Source organism: Cnephaeus nilssonii (assembly GCF_951640355.1).
Source record: "Cnephaeus nilssonii genome assembly, chromosome: 1".
NCBI lineage: Eukaryota > Metazoa > Chordata > Mammalia > Chiroptera > Vespertilionidae > Cnephaeus > Cnephaeus nilssonii.
Genome location: NC_137072.1, coordinates 45689638 through 45710528, shown reverse-complemented (window position 1 = coordinate 45710528; position 20891 = coordinate 45689638). Strand labels below are relative to the sequence as shown.

Below are 20891 nucleotides of genomic sequence, written 5' to 3'. Positions count from 1 at the left end.
TTGTTTATCTTTGACAGTATAAAGTTATTGTTAGTTCTAGGAATGACTTCCTGCAGTACTTCCACTACCCCACTATACAGAAGCAGAGGTTGTAGTGCAATAAGAATGTGTTTCAGCACCAGTTTATGGGTAGGAGAAACATAGTTGCTATGTACACAGCCCAAAAATCAAACTGAGAAGGTCTTTCAAACATTAAACACACAAACTTGTAAGCAGAGAATCTGGTAATCAGCGATGCCTAATCAAAAAGAGAAATACATTCCTTCTGAAAGTATACTTGATAATATTACAGATACAGTTATAAGGATACCATTAACTTATTTATTTTTTTCCCTTTTTTGATAGGAATTTTAAAAAATAGCCTTTTTGTGTTCATAGGAAACAACTCTGTAGTATTATAAGAAACAGAGACTATCCCTGTGTTTTTATATGTTTTATGCATTCCTACTCTCAATAAAACAAAAAACAAAAATGCCCTAGCTGGTTTTGCTCAGTGGATAGAGCGTTGGCCTGCAGACTGAAGGGCCCTGGGTTTGAATTGGGTCACGGGCACATGGCCAGGTTGCGGGCTCGTGCAGAAGGCAGCCAATCAATGATTCGCTTTCATCATTGATGTTTCTATCTCTCTCTCCCCCATACTTACTCTCTGAAATCAATGAAAATATATTAAAAACCAAAAACCAAAACCAAAACAACTTTCAACTAACCTGGCCAGTAGATATCACAATTATTGTTATACTAGAGGCCTGGTGCATGAAATTCTTTCCCACAGGGATAGGGCCTAAACTGGCGGTTGGATACCCCTCTCACAATCTGGGATCGCTGGCCCCTAACCACTCACCTGCCTGCCTGCCTGATTGCCCCTAACCTCTCTGCCTGCCTGCCTGATCACCCCTAACTGCCTCTGCCTGCTTGCCTGATCGCCCCTAACCTCTCTGCCTGCCTGCCTGATCGCCCCTAACTGCCTCTGCCTGCCTGCCTGATCGCCCCTAACTGCCCTCCCCTGCTGGCCTGATTGAGACCCCAACTGCTCTCCCCTGCCAGACTGGTTGCCCCGAACTGCCCTCCCCTTCCAGCCTAATCTCGCCCCCAATGGCCCTCCCCTGCCAGCCTGATGTCGCCCCTAACTGCTCTCTGCTGCCGGCCTGATTGCTCCTAACTGCCTCTGCCTGCCTGATCACCCCTAACTGCCCTCCCCTGCCAGTCTGATCTTGCCCCCAACTGCTCTCCCCTGCTGGCCTGATCACCCCTAACTGCCTCTGCCTGCCTGATCACCCCTAATTGCCCTCCCCTGCTGATCTGATCTCACCCCCAATTTGGTTCTGATTGGTCAGTTTCTATGCCAGTCAGCGTTAAAAGCTCTGCCTTCTAGGCAGCCATTGGCTCCTTACATTCACCCAGATTTGGTTCTAATTAATCAGTTTCTATGCCAGTCAGCATCTCTGGGCCTATCAATGGGGCCTGATCAGAAAGGCGAGGCTGATCAGCAGCCCCAGTGGAGGCCTAGAGAGAAATGGAGGCATGGTTGTTGGCCAGGCTGGGAGAGAAAGAGAGGCAAGTTCTGATCAATGGCTGCCACAGAGGTTACAGATCAGACACTGCCTCTCTCTCTGCAGGCCTCTCTCTGGGCCTGATCCACAGCCCCCTAGGCGGTCATTACTGGGTCAAGGCGCCAGCAGCGGCCCCAGTCTGGTTGAACCTTCGGTCGTAATGGTCGTTACGACCCTGGCTCTTTATTATAGATGAAGAGGTGATCAAGGAGTATGAAGCCAAAGAGAGAGAGAGAGAGAAAATATAGAAGTATGCCATATATTTAATACATAAACTTATATTATTTTTCTGCTTTGTAATTTGTTGTGATCTCTTTGTTCAGTCTAAACACCCTTTTAATGACCCATTTTTGTATTGTAATTGATATCATCTAAAACAGGGCTGCTTCCTCACATTGCATAAGCTTCAGGGCACATTATCTGTATCTGTTCCTATCTTTAAGTTTTCTTCTAAGTGTCAGAGGAGTATACTCTTGGTGAGAGCAAAGATCTGTAGTGGTGGGAGGAATGAAAGTATTTCTATGCAGACATTCAATTGATTCTCTCTAGCTTTCTGTCCAATTTTCCATTCATTTTCAATTCCTGAGGCTGGTGCTCTGCATCAAGAACTGGCTTGCCTCTTGCTGGTATCCTCCTTTGCAGGAAGGGTTCAGCTTTCTTTGCTTTATTAAGTGAGTTACTACTGATGGAATTACTATCTTCCAAATATTTGGTAACATTTCTTGTTTACTCATACTCTACTTACATTCTCGTTGTTCTTAGGATTATCTTTTTTTTTTTTTCATTCTCTTACTGTCACTTCAGTGATATTTCAGAAGGGAGCAGAGATAATCATATGTGTACAATTTGTAATTCCTAATTAGAAAAGTTTCAAGCTTTAAAGACTCTGGTTCAAAAGGGTTGGGAATAAAGTTAGGTTATGAGTTATACTGCTTTCTGAGAAAATATATAACTGGCAGTTAATATATTTTCTCAGAAATCAGTATAACAAATGATATAAGGTAAAGAGCAGTAACATGGGAGGCAGCATGACCTGGGCTTGAATTTCAATTCAATTACCACAAGTTGTATAGCTCTGGATAACTCATTTTTCTGCATCTCTTTTCTCAATCCTAGGGTTGATATTACTTAACTAGAGGCCTGGTGCACGAAATTCGTACACTCAAGGTGTGGGGGGGTGTCCCTCAGCCAGGCCTGCGCCATCTTGCGGTTCAGGAGCACATCTGTAGCACTGCCACAGAGGTGACTTGCTGCGCAAGCCAGCCATGAGCCCGGCTTCTGGCTGAGTGGTGCTCCCCCTGTGGGAGTGCACTCCACCCGGGGGCAGCTCCTGCATTGAGCATCTGCCCCCTGCTGGTCAGGGCGCATCACAGTGATTGGTCATTCCGCCATTCGGTCGATTTGCATATTAGCCTTTTATTATATAAGATTCCTGAGAATGTTATGAAGTAGAAATAAGATTATTCCAGCACACAGTAGGAACCCAAGGTTTTATAGATAAACTTACAGATATATAAAACACATGAAAAATTTTAGCAATTCAATTAAAATTAAAAAAAACACCACACACAACAAAAGCATAAGGCCTTAGATTCCAGTTAGTCTGCCTTCTTGTTTCAAACACACTTAGAATATAGGTTAATTTTCTATTTGCACTTGGTAATTTCTCTTTAGAAAAAGATTGTTTTTAAAAAAATATTCTTTTCTACCTTTCAAAATCCAAAGACTTGTAGTATTATTCAGTAATAAAAATTAATGATCTATAAAGCTCTGAGCAGACATGAAGGAAAAAATCTGAAAAGGCTACATACTCTGTATGATTCTATCTATATAACATTCTGGAAAAGGCAAAACTCTAAAGACACGGAAAAGATCACTGGTTGCCAGGAGTTTGGAGAGCAAGGGAAAGGGAGAGGAGGAATGAATTAATAGTTCAATACAGGGGATTTTTAGGGTGGTAAAACTGATTTGTAAAATACTGTAGGAGTGAATACATGACATTATGCATTTGTCAAAACCTGTAGGATGGTTCATCACAGAATGAAGTTTAATGTAAACTAGGGACCTTAGTTAATAACCATGTATTAGTATTGGCTCAACAACTGTTACAAATGTAACACATTAAGCCAAGATGTTAAACTTAGGGGCAATTATGATTAGGGAAGAGGGAAATATGGGAATTCTCTGCATTATTTGCTCAATTTTTCTGTGAACTTAAAATTGCCCTAAAAAAATAAAGTTTAACAAAACAAAACAAAAAACAGGGATAGGAGTGACATCAGGAAGAATGGCAAAGTAACTAGCTCCAACAGCACTTCTTTTTAAAAAGGTTTTCATTCTTTCTTAAAGAATTAATGAAGAAGTTAAAAACCTGTAATCATGTCATCCCTCTATTACAGCTGATTTACCTCATTTGGGGTAATAAATTATGGCTTTTAATCCACATGCAAACAAAATCCATTGTCAAAAAATACTATCATTTAAAAAACATCCTTGCCATAGCTGGTTTGGCTCAGTGGATAGAACATCGGCCTGCAGAGTGAAGGGTCCCAGTTCAATTCTGGTCAAGGGCACATGTCTGGGTTGTGGGTTCAATTCCCAGTGGGGGGCGTGGAGGAGGCAGCCAATCAATGATTCTCTCTCATCATAGATGTTTCCATCTCTCTCTCCCTCTTTCTTCCTCTCTGAAATCAATAAAAATATTTAAAAAAATACCCTTGCATTTTACTGGACATAAAATGGAAACTGAATTTGCAAGAATAAAAATATTAATGCTATAATCACATGACAAGAGGGCCACTGAAGCCATTTTGGAATAGCTTACACAGGACGCTTAACATACTGGGCAATTTGACTGGAACATCTTCTTCCCCATCTACAGCTCTCCTCTGTAGTTAACAGTAGTATGGTTATTGTTTGAGATACCAAGCTCATGGTTGTTTCTTGAGGTAGTCAGGGAATAAGTAGCCAGGAGAACTGCTAAGGATGGGAGATAAATTATTTGTATATCCAAACCACAACTAGAATACATGACTTATTTAAATAAGGGAAGTTGTAGAGATAATGTTTTATATTTAAACTAGGTTAAACTTTTTTTAAAATCGAAATTTTATTTGCTGTTCATTGAGAAAGGGCTCACACATGTGGAAAAAAAATGGCTAGTATTTTACTTGAGGGTTTTATCTACCATCAGCTATTGCCATTTTTGTAGTTAAAAATAAGCTTCTGAGGAAATCAGAACTGAACTGATGAAGCTACTAGATTGAACCATTTGAAACTACACATATGGAATTGTTCTGACCTACAAAAACTTACTTTTGTAAACAAAATAATATGTTATCTTGTATAGTGAAAAGTACTGCGTTTGGACTCCAAATGCCAGTTACTAACATATAATAACTAGTGACCTGTCGCGCAAAATTGCGTGAGACCCGGGACCCCTAAATCCCCCCGCGCTATGGGACCGCCCTGAGTCCTGGAGTTCCGCCCTGCGTGGCTGGCACGCTGCAGGAGGGCCCTGAGTCCTGGAGTGCCGCCCTGATGCCCTGCCTTCAGGCTGCGCGCAGTGGCTGCCACGCCCCGCCCCTGCAGTGCGCACATGGGGCCACGGAAACCCTGGAAGAAGTCTCACGAAGCGGCCGCCGGGACCCCTGAGCCCCCAATGGACTGCAGGAACCCTGGTAGAAGTTGTGTGGAGCGGCCGCCGGCCCTGCCCCCGCTGTGCGTGCTGCCATCTTGTGACGGCGTTACGGCATGAGGGTCAATTTGCATATTACCTCTTTATCATATAGGGTGAGCATTCCACAAGATCACTGTGTCTTGTTACCTCAAGAGCAAAATGGAGATAAGAAAACCTACTTATTAACATAGTTGCAATATTTATACAAGATAAAATATTTAAAAATCTTTGTAAACTCTAAAAGTGATACAGAGTTGTTACAACTAGAGATTATTGACATTGCCCAAATTTCCTACTCACAATCTAGCTTCTGAAGTGAACTCACTACATGAGACTTAGCAATGTACAAACTTAGGTTTAGGACTAAATGATATTTCTCCATGCCAACAGGTCCATTAAAGCCACCCTACTGTTTATTGAATTTAATTAAACTAAAATTAAATTTACTATATTTAAGGAATGGTAAGTGCTGAGGGATCATAAAGATGAGTAATTGTTGAGAGATGTTGGAATCGGGTCCAGTAAGTGAGATTTCACATTGATCACCTTGGGGATTTAGTTAAAGACCTCGACAGGCCACATTCATGAATTAAGGAAAGAATTAAAAAATACTAAAACCAAATTAACATAAATAAAAGGACCCACCAATTATTTAATTATCTAGCAGAATAAAACTTAACACTCTTTAAAAGATAAAACCTAGACTCCTTGCAATGTATCTTTATCAATATGCACTATATAATAAACAATAACTAGATATGCAAAGCAGAAGAATATGATTTGTAATGAAGAAAAACAGAAGTTGATAGAAATAGACCCACAGGATGATACAGAATTGGAAATAGCAGATAGGACTTTAAAGTAACTACTATAAATACATTCAAGGACTTAAAGGAAAATATAGTCAAAGTGAACAGACAGAGAAATACAAACAATGTATTCTCAACTGAAATCCTAGAACAGAAAAGTATATTATTTGAAATAGATATTTACTCAAAGGACTTAAAAGCAAGATAAATACAAAGAGAACTACACTGGAGCACAATCTGCTAAATACCAAAATACAGAAGAAAAAACAAATCTACAGGAAGGAATAAAGAGCATTAATTATGGTAAAATATGGTGGTAAATACAAAAGATGATCTTTTTGCTTCTTTTCATATGTTTAAAAGACAACCAAATAACAGCATTATATTGTATAACTTATTATAAATGTAGACATAAAATATATAACAACATTACAAGATACATAAGGTAAATAAAATCACACTTTTGCAAAGTTCTTACATTTTCTATAAATTGTACAATATTGACTCTAAACTGTTATAAATTAAGAATGCAGATAAAAGTCCCTAGAGCAATAAACAAAATAATTCAAAAGGTAAAATTCAAGAAAGGTATTAAAATGAAATGTTAAAAATATTTAACCCAAAGAAGTAAGAAAAGGAAGAAGAGAAATACAGAGCAGATAGGACAACTAGAAATAAACCCAACTATATGAATAATCATATTAAAGGGAAATGGACTAAAACACTATCTAAAAGGGAGAAAATATTGGATTGAATAAACAGCACAGGAAATAGCTAATTAATGTCTAAATTAATATATGTCTAGACAACTATATATCAACTATATATCTTAAAGTGCTTTAAATATCATAAAGGTCATAAAAAAAAATCTTCTTCCACCAGAGAAAGTGGAAAACTAGGCATTTACAAATATGCCCAGATCATCCTGTTCTCCTTAACAAAGCCCACACTCATGGGAACTATTTTACCGGAGCCTAAGTGACCTGGGGGAAGGGAAAAACCCAACTCTGGCTCCCTCCAGCCTCCCTGTCTCATCTAAGGGGCAGACACCAAGAAGCACCTGAGAAGGTCACAACCCAGAGACAGAGGCTTGATAAAAGACTGAGACCTAATTAGAGGATTACAAAACACGTTCCCTTCCCTACAGTTTACCTACATATCAATAGGGGTCCTGTTTAATAAAGGGTTATACAAATGAAAGAATTTATTTAAAAAGGAATCTCTAGGGAAACGCAAAGATAACAGGGGAGACAAAAAAGGATACTAGAGGAAATTTTAGTCTCTGACTAATCTTCAAATTATATTTGCCATTTGTCACTCAAAATCTCTAATAGTGCCTCAGCTTCTCAATCTAGGTCCCATAAACATCTTAAGCACATATCTAAAGCTTCACTTATTATCTTTCCTAGTGCCATGCCCACTCACCCATTTCCTAACTTACTCCCCACTCAGTACCTTAGTTAGGGTATAGGAATACATCCACACACCTAACATTCCACTGGATTCCAAATCCTATTGATTCCACAGAGCAATTCTGAGAGGGAAGCTGAATTCCCTCACTGAAAAATTAAAGAACTAATGCACCAGCCAGGCAAGTAACTTACTGGAACTAGAAGGTAATATCACATGTAATTAAGATAACCAAAGTTAGAAGTGTCAGCCACAGTTACAGGATACCACTGGATCACCTTTAAATAATTATGCATGACTGCTCTGGGTCAGTAAAAAAAAAGATAAACCAGAAATAAGATTATTAAATTATAGACTTACATACACATAAACTTATTATAAACACACATTCCTAGTAGGAAATCGATGAGTATTTGTTGAATAAATGAATGGATATATTTTAAAAACACAATCTTGGTTATGTAGTTTAAAGGGGAAAAGATGATAGAATATGTTATTGGCTCCTACTTTAATTCACTCAGCCTTTCAAATCCATGATATGTGCATGCCATTACTGGCACATTTTATTAAGCATCTATCAGCTCTGCTTCTTAATGCCTACAATGAAGTGAGAAATAAACAGGAACTGCAGCAAGCATTAAAGAATAAAAAAAAACAAAACAGGAAAGGCAGCAGGATTTTTATTTCTCTTGAGAGTACTTAATAAATATATAACCTTAATGTACTTTTCTTTTGTTCTTTGGTTTTTAGACAAGTTTATCTTGAGTAATTTTAAGTGTTTATTATCAGCAGTCACTTGTGCCTGCCTGAAAATATAGAGATCAGCAATAAACTCAGCAGAAGGACTGGTGCCAATAAAATGCTGTTTGAATAAAGTAGAATTCTACCTGCAATACATTTTGGTTTAGTTTTTTCCTCCACAGATTGTTATATCCTAGGTAATCATGTTACTTTAGTCTTTTCAACCATTTCTATACTTAAGCATTCAACTCCCAAATTTATAAACTCCTCACTGTGAACACAATATATAGCTTTAACTTACTATCCTGCATTATGGGATGGAGTTTCCCTAGACTGTGATTGGCCCTCCCAAGAGGACATTGTTTCCTTTCCTAAATCTGTCAAATTGTTAGCAAGAAGCTATCAATAGGAGAAAGCAAGTTTCAAGTGATTTACATCTTTATATACATAGAGATTCTCAAACACCTTCCCAAGTGGCTTTTATGTACTCTCTACCAGCTGAAGTTAAACAGGTCTGTCCTAAGCAAAAAGGAAAATAGGGCACTACCCTTGGCTCTTGTACCCTTTGGATGACATCACCGACATGAAAGTAAACCAGAGTGAGCTAAAATGCCCCAGTTTTGTATCTACAATGCTGGGCCAGTGGAAGAGGCAGTATTCAAGGGAGAGACTGTACAGAGGGATGATGAGGCTCAAGAAGAAGAGCTTCTGAGGGCTTACATGATGATTTGTGAAAATTGGTATAAGAAAGTCTCATTATCTTATAATTAAATTTAATTTAGTGATTCCATTTATTTCTATATATACCTGGTAAATCAGAGAAGAGAAGAATGCACTCATTAAAGCCATTGGCCAAAAGCCGGTCACGCAGCTGCTGAAGAATTGCTACTCCGATACAGAACGGGAAAGAGGAATTTCCAAGTAGCAAGGTATCCCAGAGGTGAAAAATTTTGTGCAGTGGAAATACATCTGTACAATGACAAAATATAAAGAGATTAATTATAACAAAAAACAAAATAAAAATTGAAACAATAACAAGCTGCTTTACTTATTATAAACGCTTTACTAGACATATGACCATTACCTTATGGTAAAAACTATTAAGAACATGTACTATCAAACTGTTTTATAAAATGTTTGTTTGGCTTTGTAAGTTTATTGCTTCCTTGGCCAAACACATGACATTTTCTAACCTTTTTTATGAATGTTGGTGTAGTTGTCCCATACAATATACTTCTTCCTAGAATTTTATAGGTAGTTATATTATTCTCATAAGTTTATTCACCCAGCTGAACTTTAATATTGTTTCATTTCTATTATGTGCTCTAAATACTTTCTTTATTAAATTCACATCAAAAAATCCAATTAGCAATTTTCTATTTTTTGCAATTTTTTTTTCATTTACTAATACTGTAAATATTTTCTAAGCCAACACATAGATTTACTTTAAATACTGTATTTTACTTATCATGTGTGTATATTTAAGCAGAATGATCATTGTATTAATATTTGTAATTGGTAAAAGCATTATACATTTACATAATCTGTTTAATTTCTAAAGGAATTCTAGTTTAGGAAATAAGATAATTCATTATTAGAGAATCTGTAAAAAATTAAGCCTAATGTGGTTGTAAAAGTTGCCTTCCAAAACTTTATGTAAATCCTATAGTTAATATTAATTTATTTTTCAATAGAAGGAAGAAATTTTATGAATGTCACAATATGTAAAATAGGTTTTCATTTAATACAATACTTTTTTTATATTCAGCATTCAGAACAATTAATATTATTTTCTACCAGACTCTATTACATTAGAAATACATATGAATGATTGTGTAATTAAATCTGCTGATACTACTGTAAATATACTGGAGAAGAATGGAGTTATTCTTTAGCTATCACAATAGCAAAAGGAAAGGGAAAATGATACTTACGAGTAAACATGGTAAGAAACCAAGGGATGGCATAGAGCTGTAAGTGGAAAAAGAAAGGGGTAATGGGGATGGATGGATAAAGAGGAGATAAAAGAGATAATTAGAATGATTACTAATAAACTGAATGGTAAAGAAAGTTCTATATATTGGTCTACTACATTAATTAAAATGAAATAGAATGTAGATTATTATAATTATTTTTATTTATATTCCATTAAATAATGGTATCTATTACAAATGCTGCATATAACCCTTATGCTAAGAATATTCAACATAATGCCTTCATTTCATCAAAGATACACTCAAGACCATGCCTAATCCAAACAGAACATTAGCATGCTAATTTCAAGGGTGTACTTTTCACGTAGTAGTATAAAAATATTCCTGAGACTTAAGTGGTCCTCATTAGTGTTGAGTTATCCCTTACTATTTTTGAGAATTGATGAGATATTTAATAAATGCCCAAAATGTCTTATAAAAAGGTGTTATAAAGCATATGCTTTCTGCTACAACTTTCTAAATTAATAGGAAGCTTCATAACAGACTAAAAGTAATCAGATCTAGGAATGAAATAATTTGGTTCTTTAGCTGAGTGGCAAATTTATTTTCCTAAGTTAATTGTCTAGGAATAAAAATAAATACATAAACACACACTTTCAATTAATTTTGTGAGATTATGGAAGTGAGAAATCATTCTTAATTCTAAAAGTAGAGCACAATCTTCTTTGTCAAAAGCAAGTATCTAAAATCAATAATAAGCTATTAAAAATCTGAAAAAGCTCTAATTTTATTTTCTGTGTCAATATAGGCTCTTATTAAACAAAGATGTCTATACAACCTATAGAGTTAAAATAAATATTTCACCACCTACCAATTATGAGTTTATGAGTACAGTTGCAATATGCCTTTGCATTGCACACAATTGAGTAATTTATGCTTCCAAAATGCTAGTCAAGAACCATAAGTATAATGACATGCTACATTGATATCTAAGTACTGTATGTGAAATAAAGCCCACTGCTCTCCACTAGATCATCATTTTTATATGTTAACACATAATGACATCACAAGTGGGAGAACTGAGGAGTACAAAGATATGTGACTTCAATGTAAAGAGTATGGACTATAGAAAACAATAAAATATAACAAAATCCAAACTCTTCAGCATAATTTAAGTTTAAAAAAATAAAATAAAAAAATAATTACATCACTAGTATTCAACTTAATTTCTTTTAAAGACATGACATAAATTACATTTCCCTCTACCCTTCTGATCAAAGCCAATTGTTTGTCATTAGGAGTCTTTCTGAATTATTTTAGCAACTAGCTAACAACTCATTTTCCCACATACTGAAGAGGGCACACATTTGAGGAAACTACACAAAACAGGGGAGGAACCACTTGAAAGACTCAGAGGGAAAACTCGCCAGCCCCACATAAAGCCAGGAATAGTTCAGTTTATCACCAGCCAGGATAAAAAAATAAATAAATAAAACAAAACCCTGTAATACAAGGTATCAGGGTACTGACTTAGTAAAAGGGAAAATTATGCTACCCTGGTCTCACTTAATAAACCTTAAAAGCAAGCCTGGAAAGAATCATACTGTTTGAATGTTACTTAACTGCACCCCAAAATAAAGCTCAAGAACATTTACAATAATGTAAAAATATCTAATACGCAACAAAGCAAAATTCACAATGACAAGACTAAAAAAAAAACACACAAAAAAACGAGTAATGCAAAGCAGCAGGAAAAATGTTTTATAATGAGGACCAAAATCATTTAATCAAAATGGACACAGAACTGATATATTAAACATGAAAATACTTTTTATATCTGTATTCCATATATTCAAAGAGCTAAAGAATGATTGGACATATTGAGTAGAGACATAGCAGGTATAAAAAAAGAAATAAGTCAAAATTCTAGAGATGAAAAATAAAATGTTTGAGATTAAAAAAAATACACTGAATGGGATTAATAGCAGATCAGACATCTCAGAAGAAAAGATTAATGAACTTTAAGATAAAGCAATAGAACAAAGCAATAAAACAAAGAGGAGGAAAAAAACACATGTCCTGTGCATCAGTGAGTCTCCTTTGGAGACTACAAAGGAGAGAAGACAGGAGAGGGAACAAAAAGCATATTTGAGGAAATAATAGATGAATATTTTTAGACATTGATGGGGAGAGGAGGAGAACATACACTAATAGATGCCAAAATATCAAAAACCTGAAACACAAGAAACATGGATAAAACTACACCAAGTCTCATTATACTCAAAGTTCTCAAAATCAGTGGAAAAGGAAAGAACCTTACAATTTTAGCCAGAGGGAAAAAGACATCAATGAGACTAATGTTTTCACTTTTTTTTTATTTTTGGTTTTTTTTTTTTTTTTTATTTAATATCTTTATTAAGAGGCTAAAAGATCTATGTCAAAAGTAAAGCAAATTGCAAAACAGGCTTGTTTTCAGAAATAAATCAGAAGTTAGTATTTTTACTGACTTGTTTTGACTGGCTAGGCAGCCATTCAGAAATGAACAAGTGATGTTTTGCTATTACCTAGCACTGGGAGAATAGATGTGGGTCAGTGGGTCCTGAAAGTCTGGGCCTGCAGCATGATTTCTGATATAAGAATCTATCCTCAAGGAAGGCATCAGCTCTTATTTTTTTTTTTTAATTTCTTTATTGATTAAGGTGTCACATATTTGTCCTCATCCCCCCATTCCCATCCCACACCCCTCCCCACGGATGCCCCAACCCCCTGTTGAACTTAACCATTGGTTAGGCTCATATGCATGCACACAAGACCTTTGGTTGATCTCTCCCCCCTCCCCCCACCCTCCCCTATCCTCCCTCTGAGGCCCGATAGTCCGATCGATGCCTCCTTGTTTCTGGTTCTGTTGTTGTTCATCAGTCTATGTTGTTCATCATTTCCCCTAGATGAGCGTAATCATGTGTCACTAGAGATATACTTATAAGAACTGAATGTGAGACGAGCAATAATAGTTATGCTGACAGGCAAATGAATCAGTCTGTAGTGAGTTTCTTTCTGGACCAACAGTTCTTTTGAGACCCAATATCAATGTCCACCAGTTCCTTATGTGTACATGTCGGCACTGACCCCTCAGCTCTGGATGGTGGACAAATGGTGGTAATTCAGGACCGACTCCCTCTGGTTTGGTCTCGGCCGGACCCAGGGGCACGGCTTCACCCGGACCCAGGGGCATGTGGCCTCACCCGGACCCAGGGGGTGCGCGGCCTCACCCGGACCCAGGGGCGCATGGCTTCACCCGGACCCGGGACCCAGCCTCACCCGGATCCAGGGGCACACGGGCCTCACCTGGACCCGGGATCCAGCTTCACCCGGACCCAGGGGCGCGTGGCCTCACCCAGACCCAGGGGCGCGTGGCCTCTCCCAACCCAGGGTCGCGTGGCCTCACCCGGACCCGGGACCCAGCCTCACCCGGATCCAGGGGCACACGGCCTCACCCGGACCCGGGATCTAGCATCACCCGGACCCAGGGGCGCGTGGCCTCACCCGGACCCAGGGGCATGTGGCCTCACCCAGACCCAGGGTCGTGTGGCCTCACCCGGATCCAGGGGCCCACGGCCTCACCTGGACCCGGGACCCAGCCTCACCTGGATCCAGGGGCACACGGCCTCGCCCAGACCCAGGATTCATCTTCACCCGGACCCAGGGGCGCATGGCCTCACCCGGACCCAGGGGCGCGTGGCCTCTCCTGGGCCCGGGACCCAGCCTCACCTGGTTTTCATTGTTTTTGAAAACAGTGCTTAACAAATGCCAGTGGAGCAAAAATTTTAAAGTATTAAAGACTCGAAAACCTATCAACTTTGAATTGTATGCCCAGCAAAATATCTTTCAGAGACAAAGGTAAAATAAAGGCTCCTACACATAAATGGAAAGAATTCATCACCAGCAGTTCTGCACTACTAGAAATGCTAAAGAAAGTACTTCAGGCAGAAAGAAATGATATGAGATAAAAATCTGGATCTACATAGAAGAATGAAGAGATTCAAGAATTATAAATATGCTGTTAAATAAAAAATACTTTTATTTTAAAATATTTAAAAGTAATTGACTCCTTAAAGCAAAAACAATTCATTGTGGGGCTTATAACATATGGAGAAATAAAATGTAGGACACCACCACAAATGCCAGGACACTGTTGTAAGGTATTTACACTATATGTGAAATGGTGTAATATTACTTGAAAGCAGACTGTTATAAGTTGAAGAAGTGTAGTATAGGCTAGAATTTCTTAACCGCACCATTATTCACATTTTGGGTTGGATAACTCTTTCTGGTCAAGGAGTGGAGTCACTGTACTTTGCATTTTAAGATTTTTGCAGTAACCCAGCCTCTACCTACTAGATGCCAGTAGCACTTGTGCAGTTTTGTCAAAAATGTCTGCAGACATTGCCAATAATCCCTGGAGAGGCAAAACTGCCTCTGTTTGAGGACCACTGTGTAAATCCTAAAGAAACCAATAAGAAAACACAACAAAGAGTTATGGCTAATATGCCAACAAAGGAGGTAAACAGAATCACAGAAAAAAATATCCAATTAATCCAGAGAAGGCAGAGAAAATGGAAAAAGAACAAAGAACTGATGAACAAATAAAATAAAAACAGCCAAATGGCAGATTTAAAGAAAGCAACATCAATAATCACATGGTTCTGTGATGGTCAATTTTATATGTCAACCTAACTGGGCCACTGGGTGCCCAGATATTTAAACATTATCCTGGGTGTGTCTGTGAGGGTGTTTCTGGAAAAAGCCAATATGTGAGTCAGTAGACTGAGTAAAGCAGATTGTCCTCTCTAATGTGAGCAGGCCTATGCAATTTGCTGAAGGTCTATGTAGAACAAAAGTCAGGGTAAGGGAGAATTCACGTTCTCTGCCTAATTGATAGGAGTGAACAAAGCATAATTCTACCCTGAAAGGTGCTTGCACTTCATTAAGAGCAGTAGTTGTTCATTAAATATTCTCTCAGTCCATTCCAATTAGGTTCTTGCCTCCACCTCACCACCAAAACTACTCTTATTTTGTACATGAAAGATTTGCTAAACCTAATGGCCAATTTTCATTCTTAATCTTTCATCAGTTTGACATCGTTGACTACCCTCATCTCCTCAAAACATACCTGCCCCCAAGTCTGCTTCCAAGACTTCACATTCATCTAATTTTCAGTTTTCTTCTTACCTTTCTGACTGCTCCTTCTCCATCTCGTTTGTTAGTTCCTGTTCATCTCCCTGACAAATATTGGTGTGCCCATGTTCAGTGCTTGGACTTTTTCTCTTTTTCTCCAAATTATTACATACAGTGTGAGAACTCCCGTATTTATAGCTCCATCTCAATTTCTCCCCTGAACCACAAACTCATATGTCCAATCTCTATTTCTATGTCTAACAGAACAGAACATATCCCAAACTAAGCTCCTCGCACTTTTTCCATAATCTGTGCCTTCAAATATAGTCTTATCTCAGTTAAGAGCAACTTTATTCTTCCAATTGCTCAGGCAAAAAAATTCTGGAATCATTCTTGATTCTTCATTCTCCTACACTGTACATTTGTTACCAGCAGTTATGTGGGCTCTACCTTCAAAATATATCCAGAATATGAAAACTTCTCACCACCCAGACTCCCAATTTCCTGATTTAAGCCACTATCATCTCTTGCTTAGATGACTGACATTAGCCCATGAGCAGTCCTCTAGAGTCCATCCTTGCCCTCCTTAGGCTTCTCTGACCATAGCAGCCTGAATGACCTTATTAAAGTGTTTAGATCAGAACATGCCACTCCTCTGCTCAATGGTGTCCAGTGGCTTTCTGCCACTGACAATAAGACTCAGTGTAATCTGGCCCTCCAATTACCTCTTTGCCCTCACCTCCTCCCTCACTGGGCTCCACCCACAGTCTCCTGGCTGCTCCTTCCGTGTCCCCGGCATGCTTCCACCCCAGGGCTGTAGCACTTGCAGCTGCTTCTGCATGAACTACTCTTTTCCTCAGTTCCTTAAGACATTTATTCAAAAGTCACCTGTTCTGTAGGACTTTCCTAGGCTACCTTACTTAAAATTCAGTTCCTCCATGTGAGTACTTAACATCCATGTCCTTGTTTTAGTTTATTACCCCCCCCCCCCGCTTTAAACTTACCACTATCTAACATATCACATGGTATATTTATCTTCTTTATTGTCTGTCCCCCACTAGATTATGAGGGTAGAGATTATGTCTGTTTTTTTTCACTGATGTACCCAGGGTCTAGAAAGATGCCTGGCACATACATAATAGGCACTCAAATATTTGTTGAAACAATTAATGAAATATATAATAAAGATAACCCAAAGGGATAAATTAAAAATTCCACATAACCATGAAATTATACATTTTCTTGAGGAATTTTCAATAAGTATCAAATAATGAGAAAAGTAGCAAATCTCCCTTGGTCAACACATTTTAAAAAATCCTTTATATTAGTCAAAAGTATTGAAAAAAAACTTGAAATTTTAAATTATATGCCTATGTTTTGACCACAATTATAAAAAGAATCATTAAAAGTAAGAGAAATGAGGTTCTGGCCAGGTAGCTCAATTGGTTATTGGTTAGAGTGTCATCCCAATACACCAAGGTTGAAGGATTGATCCCTAGTCAGGGCACATACAAGAATCAATCAATGAATGCATACATAAGTGGAACAAATCCATGTTTCTCTCTCTCTCTCTCATCAATAAAAAATTAAAAAATAGGTAAAATGAAGCATATTTAATATTTGAAAAAGTAATAATTCAAGTTGAATTAATTTCTTAAATATAATATATAACAACTCCTAGATGCTTAGCAACAAGTCACCTCTTACCAACTAAATTACAGTGAGATAAATACATAGGTAATATATTCTGTGAGGTTGTAATGCCTGTTATTTATTCTTTCTATATTTATTTTATTTTATTTTTGAATTCTTTATTGTTTAAAGTATTACATATAGTGTTACATATGTCTCCTTTTTTCGTACTGACCTCTCCCTAGCCACCTCTACCCCCTATATTTTTTTATTTTTTTTTTTTATTTTTTTTTTTTATTATTTTTTTTTTTAATATATTTTATTGATTTTTTACAGAGAGGAAGAGAGAGAGGGATAGAGAGTTAGAAACATCGATGAGAGAGAAACATCGATCAGCTGCCTCTTGCACACCCCCAATGAGGATGTGCCCGCAACCAAGGTACATGCCCTTGACCGGAATCGAACCCGGGACCCTTCAGTCCACAGGCCAACGCTCTATCCACTGAGCCAAACCGGTTTCGGCTATTTTTTTATTTTTAAGATTTAAAGAATCTTAAATGATATTTTCATTTTAAAGAATTTCTTAAAATATTAGTTATATCTTCATAATACAGTCTGATACACACAAAAACCCCTAGCAAAATAAGATAATATTGAATACTAGGCTGGTTCAGGTTTTCATTTTTAAAATAACAAATAAATAATAAGATTTTGATTGCAAATACAAAAATATGTAAAATCAGTCTTATCAAGTTAGAGTCATTAGCTATTTTCTGACTTCAAGTTGGAAACGGAAACCCAGTGAAAATAAATCATACATGCATTGACTATTTTCTCTAGATTATAAAATTATATATGCTTGCTAGTCTGCTAAAAGAGTCAGCTGAGTAAATACTGCCCCCTAGCAATATCCAGAAAGAATAATGATATTCAGCATTTCATGATGTCTTTTCCATATGAGCTGGTAATATCAAAATCTTAAATATCATAGGAAAATAAAGGCTGAGGGCTCATTAATTTGATTTTGAAGAGCAGAAAATTGTGCCTCAAAAATTATAAATGTATAAGAATGAAAGATTTAGACAGAAAATATTTCTTATAAACTCTATATGAACCTTTTTTTAAAAAATTTTTTGTTGTTTTGTTTAAAATTTTACGTCTCCTTTTTCCACAATTGACCACCGGCACCCCCCCCCCCCCCCCCAGTCATTCCCACCCCGGGCAAGCCCCCACCGCCCCAAGTGTCTGTGTCCATTGGTTATGCTAATATGCATGCATACAAGTCCTTTGGTTGCTCTCTAATGCCCCCTCCCCTACCATTTGTCTCTAGATCGATCTATTATTGTTCATCAAATTATGTTCATCATTATAGCCCACATATGAGTGAGATCATGTGATATGTATCTTTCTCCGACTGGCTTATTTCGCTTAGCATAATGCTCTCCAGTTTCATCCATGTAGTTGCAAATGGTAAAATTCCTTCTTTTTTACATCAGCATAGTATTCCATTGTGTAGATGTACCACAGTTTTTTAATCCACTCATCTGCTGATGGGCACTTAGGCTGTTTCCAAATCTTAGCTATTGTAAATTGTGATGCTATGAACATAGGGGTGCATATATTCTTTCTGACTGGTGTTTCTGGTTTCTTGGGATATAGTCCTAGAAGTGGGATTACTGGGTCAAATGGGAGTTCCATTTTTAGTTTTTTGAGGAAACTCCATATTGTTGTCCACAGTGGCTGCACCAGTCTGCATTCCCACCAGCAGTACATGAGGGTTCCTTTTTCTCCACATCCTCGCCAGCACTTGTCGTTTGTTGATGATAGCCATTCTAACAGGTGTGAGATGGTATCTCTGTATGAATATTTTGTCAAATGTTTTTTTATTCACAAACATATTACATGTTCTTTCTATACATAATATTACAAATTTATTAAAAAGGGGGAGATCCTTCTAATCTACCTTCTTATGAACATACTAGTACTATATTTTATGTCTACCTCATCAGAAATATTTTTATATTTAAATTAAGCCACATATTGACCATTAGTTTGATGCCTTGCAATAATTCCCTGAATTAGGGAAATGTATGTCTAGTCATTCAAGAGAAGGATGCCTAAAAGCTGACAAGTTTTCAAAGCAGTAGAGATCACCATACGTTTTCTTGAAACTTTGAAGCGCTAGAAATTGTGATCTTGTAGTTACATATCTCTTTGAACATTTAGAATAGTTGTGAAGATTAGCTAATGGATCTGAAACACCTGGCAGAGGATGTGGCATATGACATCAGTATAGAAATTACAATTATCATTCTTAATAACAATCCAGAAGCTTCTGTAATTGAAAAGTATTTTAATACCCTAAAGTTCTGAGATAGCCTCATGTAGCCATCTCACAAAAGATACACAAGCTTTGTTAGAAAAAGGAGGGAGGGAGTGAAAGGTAAAAAAAAAAAAAAAAAGTGAATCCTCAGCACTGGGAATTGTAGATATTATTTTACAGGTTGAGGTAAACTCATTTAAAGTAGGCATAGCCTAAGGAAGCTAAATTATTCACAGTCCTGTTGGCTCTCAGAATCAACATCCCTGAATTCCATTTCAGCTACTGTGAGTTCACAAAATTACAAATATTCTTACATAAAATCGTTTTCTTCTACTTTACAAATTCTATAAGATTCTTTATTTTGTGTATATTTGACTATTACTGTTCTCTTAACTACATATTCAATTATTCCCAACTATGCTAAAGAAAACTAAAATAATAAAAATAGAATAATGATAGAATTGCATAGAAGGATGGTACAGTGTTAAAAATAAATCATTACTATTATACCACCTTTTATTTTTCTTATTGTGCTATCCAAAGTATTACATCATCTTTCAAAAAGATACAAAAGATATGTGAAGACACCATTATTGTCTCATTTTTTCTTTTAAAGATTTTAATAAACACAGTAGAGAATTCAGAATTTTTCATTTTCCACCATTACTAGAAAAGAGAAGAACATTGACAGAGGATGTTTCACAATTATTAGACCAATCAGAAGATTGGTAGTAATCTAGAGCCTAGTGAAATGGTAATGTTGGTCACATTAGTGACATTTCAGAGTGTGAAAGCTCAGATGATGGTATCTTAGATGAATTTCCTCAAACACAAGAATCAAAGTAAACAAATTTGAAATTCAGTGGGAAAGACCTCATTACACAATATTTTGGAAGATAAACCTGAGCCATCCTATTTTGCTAAACAGATGTGTGAGAGTAATTTTGAAATGATATTTCTATAACAAAATGTGATACAATTTAAGTGGACAAATGCCAAAGGTAGGTGTGTTTACAAAATGATTAGAAGAAAACAAATGAATAAAAAGAAAAACAAATAATTAGATTTATCATTCTAATTTGTGTTCCTAAATCTAAAAATGAAAATATTTTATACTTATGGGACAAAAGCCATTTTCAACAAATTTATGAGCCCTATAAATGTTTTGTTTTGATAATTATGCTTTGACCATGTAAGTATAAGAAGAACCACAAACAAGCCAAACCTATTAGGGGTGCATTTGAAATCTGGATCAGGTTTTACAAGATGGATATGCTCCAGGTTTATATATGACAGATGAACACTATCAAAGAATACTGCACATCTCACATACATATATTTTAAAAAACAGGAATATATGGAATAAAATTTTGGGTTTGCTATGTTGAAATTCTCTTAGAAATATATTTTTTATTGATTTCAGAGAGGAAGGGAGAGGGAAAGAGAGTCAGAAACATTAATGATGAGAGAGAATCATTGATGAGCCTGCAACCTGGGCATGTGCCCTTGACCGGAATCAAACCCGGGATCCTTCAGTCCGCAGGCCGACGCTCTATCCACTGAGCCAAACCAGCTAGGGCTGAAATTCTTACTAAAAATTTTAAGTACATTATTTTACTTAACCTTTGTCCTACTTCT

At 37.0% G+C, this 20891-nt stretch overlaps 1 protein-coding gene across 2 annotated transcripts in view; it reads right to left on the bottom strand.

Annotated features, from left to right (window-relative positions):
- TBCK (TBC1 domain containing kinase) overlaps positions 1-20891 on the bottom strand; it is a 175708-nt gene that overhangs the window by 61150 nt on the left and 93667 nt on the right. For both annotated transcript variants that reach the window (XM_079766231.1, XM_079766230.1), the window contains exons 21-22: positions 10124-10160; positions 8997-9158 (exon numbers count right to left, since the gene is read on the bottom strand). In XM_079766231.1, the coding sequence (XP_079622357.1) occupies positions 8997-9158; positions 10124-10160 (199 nt within the window). The remainder of the gene's footprint in view (positions 1-8996; positions 9159-10123; positions 10161-20891) is intronic.